The sequence below is a fragment of the Halyomorpha halys genome, unplaced genomic scaffold (genome assembly GCF_000696795.3).
Source record: "Halyomorpha halys isolate HHAL.00 unplaced genomic scaffold, Hhal_1.1 Scaffold652.1, whole genome shotgun sequence".
Taxonomy (NCBI): domain Eukaryota; kingdom Metazoa; phylum Arthropoda; class Insecta; order Hemiptera; family Pentatomidae; genus Halyomorpha; species Halyomorpha halys.
In genome coordinates, this window is record NW_027110397.1 from 77,285 (window position 1) to 85,684 (window position 8,400).

The 8,400-nt window shown below is 37.4% G+C and overlaps 1 protein-coding gene across 1 annotated transcript in view; it reads right to left on the bottom strand.

Moving 5' to 3' along the window:
* Positions 1-906: 906 nt before the first annotated feature.
* The window catches only part of LOC106685030 (cell death abnormality protein 1), an 85,665-nt gene continuing 78,171 nt past the window's right edge, over positions 907-8,400 (bottom strand). Inside the window, exons 12-14 of the mRNA XM_067048557.1 lie at positions 1,484-1,636; positions 1,007-1,409; positions 907-922 (exon numbers count right to left, since the gene is read on the bottom strand). Of these exons, the coding sequence (XP_066904658.1) occupies positions 1,506-1,636 (131 nt within the window). The 3' untranslated portion in view covers positions 907-922; positions 1,007-1,409; positions 1,484-1,505. The remainder of the gene's footprint in view (positions 923-1,006; positions 1,410-1,483; positions 1,637-8,400) is intronic.

The following is an 8,400-nucleotide window of genomic DNA, read 5'->3' on the forward strand; positions in this document are numbered from 1 at the left end:
GGAGTTAGCAGTGATGATAAAAATCAAATTATCTCGAAAACTGTAGGCCATTGATAAGAATGCCTTCACTTTTGCTCTCAATTAATGCTAAGCCATAACATCGCCACTCGCAGCTGTCGTTACTTACTGTCTACTTTATGCACACTTGCTCAAAGTATTACTAATGCTCTTGGATAAAATGTTTTCTTCTCTTATTATATAATATGATAATAAAAATGTTTACTTGGGAAGAATGGTCTAAGAATTCTTTGTATGACATATCACAAACAATATATATTGAATGAAGGACCGTTAGTTTTTTCAAAAACAAGTAGTTATTACTTGTTTTCAATATGTTTTTATTTATTTTTATCTTGAATAATTTAATTATTTTATGTAATATAATATTGGGCTACTTTTTTTAAATATATTTTTAGACCTTATCACGTTTTATTTACAAACCACTGCTACATTTTAGCCAAAATGAAGAAGGTACTGGAATACTTTTTGCACCGGCTATTTATGAGGGTTCATTTAATCTGTATTTGAAATTAAAAAATAATTATATTCAAGGACATATGTCCCCTCAGAATAAATAAATGGTTCATACATTAAGATTGTTGTTTAATAAAAAAATATTTAAAAAATTTAATTGAAATTTCACAGTTAATGTGATTCATAATAACACAAATGAGTTAGGTATGGCGTGGGGTTATGGAGCACAGTTTTCAATCAAGGGAATGGCATATCCCACGTATTGGAAGGAAAAGTGAATGTAAAAAGGGTTGAAGCCAATTGGCTCATGTTCACTATAGGAATGTCTCTCATTGTGATCTGAACTGAAGGCAGCCGGTGATTGGCTACTGCTTCACAGCCACGCCTCCGGAGTTCATCACAAGGTCCGCCTTTTCAGTTTCACTTTTCCTCCAAGGCATCAGCATGGCTAATATGAAAGTATCTTAAAATCTCATATTTTAATCGTGTCTATCAAATATATTTTAAATCTGTCTTTGAAGATAATACTTACCTCTGATTCAATAAGACATCATTCAATCATTTAATTCATGACCAACATCATCACCATCTTCTTCAAAATAGGCTTGTTGAGAAGTCGAGGGAGTACTCATTTGTGGGAATTCGACCAGCGGTATACTTCTTCCTCCGTCGAGGGGAATAAGCATGAAAGGTATTCCAATTGTTTCAGGAGCTCTACATACAACCCCTTTCTCGCTCTCTTTCTTCTCTTCCAGGTCTGCTTCGGTATACCACTGGCAATGGGGCAGGCGGAACGTGGTTGACACGAGCCCGTCTATCAGCGAGAGAAATCCGAAGAACATGATTGCCCCTCCGTATACGTACGCGTCGAGCATTATCAGCTCCACGCCAGCAACGACTATCGGGATGGCCCACAAGATGGAGAAGTAAGACCACTGCGACAGAAAGTTTTTAGTTCTTTAGTGTCTTCGGGAAGACGAGAAGAGCAGAGATGTGTAGGAAAACTTACCATGTCCAAGGCCAACTGCCAGTTAAAGCAGGCGCTCAAAGAGAGCCAAGCGTAAGACAAGATGGAGCCGCAGAGGAGGAAGTCGTCCCAGAAGCCGTCGATTTCCATTATCAGGTCCCCGACCCAGAGGACCCACCACACCACGAATGGAGCCTGCAAAAATCAACACTTTAATTAGGTTACTAATTTATTATTGTTCTAAAACGATCTTTGGCATAACCTGCCCAACAACCGTCTTTATTTTTTGAAGGAAGTTGTATAACGGAAGGGATAATCTGCAAAGAAAAATGAGGCCAAAAAGTTGGCTCCTATGAGGTATCCAGTGGCGTGGCAGAAGAGATGCAGCCAACCAAAGACTGCCTTCTCTTTCAGTTTAGATTATAATAACAGACATTCACATTAACTTCAACGTAAACCTTAGCATCAAGGGCATGGCTAAACCCGACTTTTTGGTTTCACTTTTGCTTTGAAGGTGACTAGATTATGCCATGAGCAGGTTATGCCATGAGTAGAATATGTAACGAGTATGTTATGCCACCACTATCTTATGGTTTATTCATATATGTGTTATAATTTAAAAAATAAACGTACTTAAAAGTCTTGTGGTCACCATTACAGATTATTGCTAAATAACAAAAGTTACTAAATTCTACAACTCTTTAAAACACAATATATCATATCATTAACAATATAACACAGCACATATAACAATAAGTTTTTCGCTAGGAGATTTCAAAAGAGTGTGGCTAGGTTGTGAAAGCTACCAACTTGCTACAAGTGGAAACAAATCGGATCCAAGTTGTGAGAACTGCTGTAGGAGCTACAATTGGAAACAAATATGATCCAAGTTGTGAGAACTGCTGTAGGCAGTTTTAAGTGGAAACAAATGTGATCCAAGTTACTCTTGAAAAACGATGTCAGTACTTCTTGACCACATGCGAGCTAGACCTGGTATCCTGTTGGCGGGGATGTGAATATGAGTCCATTTGCGTGTTGACCAGTTCACCTATTTAGGCTCATTAGTCAGCAGCAATAAGAGGATCACCCTGGAAACAAGCCAGCGTCTTGTGAAGGCTAACAGATGCTATTGAACTCAGGTAGCACTTGAGGAGTCGAGCTGTCACTCGCCGCACCAAATGCTAGCTCTACAAGCCACTAATCTGGCCAGTCCTCACTTACGGGTCGGAACCCTGGACCCTGACAAGTGCTGAAGAAAAGGAAATCTTAATCTTCGAAGGATTCTGCGTCGAATATTTGGCTGTGTCAAGGTTGGCGAGAATTGGAGGAGGCGAACCAACAAAGGAGGTTTACGAGATGTTAGTTGAGGGAGATGTGATTCGGCACATAAGGCTGGGGAGGCTTCGCTGGGCTGGCCATGTCGTCAGGATGTCAGCGGTTGAGATCCAGAGGAGGTTGCTGGACGGTAGGCTGCATTGGACCAGAGGAAGAGGCAGGCCAAGGCCGAAATGGGAGGATGCCGTCATCAGCGATTCCAGGGAAATTCTGAGCATCCGCAACTGAAAAGCGGCCGCACAAGACCGAGCTACATGGCGAAGACTCGTTGAGGAGTCCAAGGTCCAAACTGGACTGTAGCGCCACGGATAGATAGATAGTACTTCTTGACCTATTTTGAAGTAAAACATGTTAACTATTGTACCTTCCATGTTTTAGATTCTACTATCGATTTTACGTCTACTAGGTTTGTCATGACAGTATCTACTATAGTGGTGAAGGTACTGTCATGTTAAAACACGTTTACTCGGTTGTAAAACTTCAAATCACACTAAATTTCTGATTCCATCTTTTACGGCCAGGTCTCTCAAATATTGTAAAAATGTTATTGGACACATAATAAAGTAACAGAAATTCATTCATCCATGATAAGCATCTGCATATTAACCCCTCCTCTATTATGTGTTATTATATACCCAAAGAAATGTTGTGAGTAGCAGCTAGTAAAAGTTTTATTATTTGATACCCTCACAATAATTGGGTAATATAATTTTTGAAGGAATTAAGTACCAATTTTTTTGTCAGCCTTTTCCTTTCGTTAGCTACTATGTTTTTTAGCTATTATGTTTCGTTAGCTACTATGTTTGTTAGCTATTGTTGTTTGTTTGCTATGTTTTGCAACGAAACTCCTCGTGTATAATCTCCTATTGTATAATAATAATTTAGCATGTTATCAGATCCTCCCTGTTTAATGAAATTATGGCAAATCACTAACAAGTGAATGTGATGATTTTTGTTTTTACCACCATGAATTCAGTAGGATACTCCACAAATACAAACTTACCATTATAAACATTTTGATAGGTACTTGTATCACTACCATCCGATACCATTGGTAAAATATATGTTCCCGTGAAATCACAATTGTGTTACTTGATTTCTCTTGGATCATGCCAAACTTCTATCAATGATAAATAATGAATACTTTACTGGAGAAATTAATTAATTAAAGCTATGACCGTTAGTGAACCATATGGTTAGGCCTTAGATACGTTGCTAAGTAACCTTTATGCCAAAGGTTGGAGAGATACCTAACTCAGTAGTATGCCTCATTATCTATCTTCACTTCTCCCAAAAACTTATATTGCTCCTTTATGAACAAAAAAAAGTTGGACAATTTTTTTTTAATATAATGAAAGATGTGAAGTATCGATAGTGAAGAAAAAGAATATAGTGGCAGGTTACTGTGCTGTTGTTGTTATGCATTGTCCTAAGGTGGTGAAGCACTTTGTTTAGTATAATTTTGTGAGCTGTTTTATTTTAAATCTTATAATTGAACTATTGTTTTGTGGAGTGTGTAAGATTATATTTTGTTTCAATACTAACGTTTGTTTATTAACTTATTAGACCCGTAGTTTATGCATCGTATAAACAAAGGCGATGTTATCATTAAATGATTGTCTTGAAAAGGGACCCAACCAATCCCGGCTATATTGTTGCGATTTCGGGAAGAAAAAATAGGTGTGGTATCTGATATTAAAAAGGCGTTTTTGCAGATATTAGTAAATAAAAAGGACCGTAACTTCCCCAGATTCCTATGGTGGGAGGACCCTACTTGTAAGAAGGTGAAGGTAATGAGGCATTGTCGTGTGGTATTTGGAGTGAATTGTAGCCCATTCCTGCTAGGAGCAGTTCTGAATTGTCATTTGGATGAAAGTGAAGAAGGGTTGGGTAAAATTTCTGCTAAACTTAAAAGTTCATTCTACGTGGATAACTGTGTTACTTCTGTGGGTACAGAGGAATAGTTAAGGCAATTTATAGAATATTTAGTGAAGTTACTCTCCAGGGCAAAATTTGAACTTAGAGGATGGGAGAGTACTATAACACCAGAGAAGAATATTGTATTGAGCCCATCACCTGTTCTGGGATTACTGTGGGACAGGTGTAGTGATTTTCTTTATTGTAATATAGATGGAATAGAAATCCCTGAGAATGAAGTGACTAGGAGAAATATTTTATTTACTACCTGTATGTTATTTGATCCATTGGGCTTTATTTGTCCAGTTACTTTAACTCCTAAAATTTTACTGTAAGATAGCTGGAGACAGAAGTTAAGTTGGGATTCTAAAGTGTCGGAAGTTATAAAAATTAAGTTTATGAAGTGGGTGAAAGACCTGCCCAATCTCAGTCAAGTAAGAATTCCACGTTGTGTCAATTATTTTCCAGGAGGAGGTATCTATAGTCTGCATACCTTCCGTGATGCCAGCAAGTCTTCATATGCAGCAGCAGTATTTTTGAGATGAGAATATAAGAATGTTGTTGAGATACATTTTCTCCAGGCAAATGAGTAGCTCCTTGGAAGCAGATAACCATAACAAGATTGGAGTTGTTGGCCTGTTTTATTGGTGGGCGTTTAGCACATTCTGTTAGAGAAGCAATGAACATGGCTGAAATAAACTGTTGTTTCTAGACGGATTCGACGACGGCTTTAAGTAAGAATAATGAGCAGCTGTCAGTATTTGTAAGGAACCGAGTCAAGAATATCAAAGTTAACCAACATCAACGATTGGAGATATATGCCTGGTTACATGAACCCAGCTGACCTATCTTCTCGTGGCTGCTCAGCAGGTTCTTGCTACAGTATCATTGGTGGGAGGGACCAAACTGGTTGCGGAAAGAGGAGAATTTATGGCCAGCTTCAACATATGAAGTAAATGAAGAAGAGGTAGCAAAAGAATAAATAAAGGGAATTTTGAGCAATTTTGTCATAGAACAGTTAAAAGGATCGTGGTTTTTAAGATATTTTAGTTCTTATAGCAAAATCAAGAGGATAGTAGCCTGGATCCTGAGATTTATTAGGAATTACAAAACACAATAAGATTTACGCTTCAAGAGTGAATTGACAGTTCTATACATTGATACAGCTGAGAAAATCTTGGTAAAAGTAGTACAGTCAGAGAGTTTCCAAGATGAGAGAAAGTCACAACTGAAGTCTTCGTGTGTATTTGAAGATGAAGCCGGAATTTTGAGAGTGAAAACCAAAATCGCATCAAGAGAAGACATAGAAGATTTCAAGACACCTACGGTTCTATCTGGCAGTCATGAATTGGTCAGAAGACTTATTTACGAAGAGCACACTAAAATGGGACTAAAATGGGGATGTATGTGGGTGTACAGATTCTATTGTGGAAGCTTCGTGAAAGATTTTGGATTCTGAAAGGAAGAAGAACTGTCATTGCTACCTCTATTAGATGTAAGAGGTTCCAGGGCAGTGCTATCTAGACCAAACCTGCAATTTTGCGTGAAGAAAGAGTGAGAGAAGCGCTTGTTCTTGAGGTTGTGGGAGTTGACCTAGCAGGACCATTGATTCTTCGTGATGGAGAGAAGAGCTGGATTGTCCTCTATACCTGTGCGGTATATAGGGCAGTTCACATGGAACTTGTCACTTCTCTGTCTACAAATGAGTTTCTTCAGAGCCTAAGATTTATCGCTCGGCGTGGACGACCGAAAACCATATTTAGGGACAATGGCACTAATTTTGTTGGGGCTGAAAACCTATTTTGTAACATTGATTGGCAAAAGATTGAATATGAAGCGTCCACACGTTGGGGTGGTGGGAACGGCTCATTCAAATTGTCAAGAGAATGCTCAGAAGAGTATTGGGACGTGTGGGATATGTGATTGTGAAGCTATTATTAATCACAGACCTCTAACGTATGTATCTGAAGATACTGATGATTTGGATCCTCTTACTCCAGCTATGTTCCTCCAGGATTCAGCGAACATTGGAGTACCGAATTTGGATCATTTAGACAAGGATAACATCAGTAAAAGATTCTTGCAGCGGTTGAGAAGAGATTTAAGAGTAAGATTCAGGACCTACTACCTCAATCAGCTTGTAACTCATTTTAAAGAAAAGGATAGTGGATACATATTGAAGAAATGTGACGTGGTCTTGGTTGGAGGCGACTATGAGAAGCGTTTGCTTTGGCCTTTGGCAAAGGTACTTGAAGTCTACCCCGGAAAGGATGGTTTGGTTAGAGTGGCCCAGCTTCTGGAGAGATAGTACGACCCGTGCAGAGAATTTTCCCTTTGGAAGTGGCTGCCTCACTAGAAGTGGAGCCCAACGAGGACCCTGAGAAGTGTACTACACCAGTAGAGGAGAAGACACCCGTCATAACACGCTGCGGTCGCAGAGTGAGACTCCCTACTAAATACCAATAGGATATCCCAGGTTTCGATCAACCTTGTGTTGTGATAGAAAGGTGGGAGAATGTTAAGTATCGATAGATTCAATTATTCAAAAACCATTTTCATAATTTCTTATTCTAGCTTATAGCAACTAGAAAAGGTTTTAGAAATTTGTCCTAGGAAGTAGAAAACCTAAACTTGGAATTTAGCAATCTATTAAATAGAATGGATCCAACAGCATTGTTCAGAAAAATAACTTTTTTGTTTTAAATATTCTTTATGAAACTTGGACATACTCATACCAATCCAGAGTAGGCCTTTTATTAATCAATTAATTGAAATAGCACGTATTTCATCTTATAAAGCGGAATCTTTTTTTTTTAATTATTTTTAATTAAAAGGATTTAATATGCATGGAGTCTTGTTATTGCATTAAATATATCTTTAATGAGATCTCAAATGATAACCATCCTTCGTTCGATATAATTGCATTCTTTTGGGCTAACAATAATCTCTAATGTACATATCATTACAGTAGAGAGCGCACACTCACCATACTTTCACTAGATCTTGGAAATAGATTTAAAGTGAATATGAAATGCCTACCGAACTAAAGAAAAAGTTAATTTTAAGCATCCTCCCTCCTGACTACAAATACATATATGCATTTCTTTATATCAACATATACCATGCCATTAATATCAACGTACACCATGTCATTTATATCAATACACCATCCCATATATATCAACATACACTATGATACATTAGAATTCGAATGAATGGTTTAATATTGCTATCATGAAGGCTAGAATTTGATTGAATGATTTAATATTGCTATCATGAGGGCTACAATTCCATTGAATGGTTTAAACCATTCAATAATAAGCATATTAATATTGTTTAATATATATTAAGCAATATCAATATTGCTATCATGAAGGCTAGAATTCGATAGAATGGTTTAATATTGTTATCATGAAGGCTAGAATTCGATTAAATGGTTTAATATTCCTATAAAGAAAGCTAGAATTCGATTGAATGGTTTAATATTGCTATCATGAAGGCTAGAATTGGATTGAATGGTTTAATATTGCTATCATGGAGGATACAATTACATTGAATGGTTTAATATTGCTATCATGAAGGCTAAATTCGATTGAATGGTTTAATATTGCTATCATGAAGGCTAAAATTCGATTGAATGGTTTAATATTGTTATCATGAAGACTGGAATTCGATTGCATGGTTTAATATTGCTATCATGAAGGCTA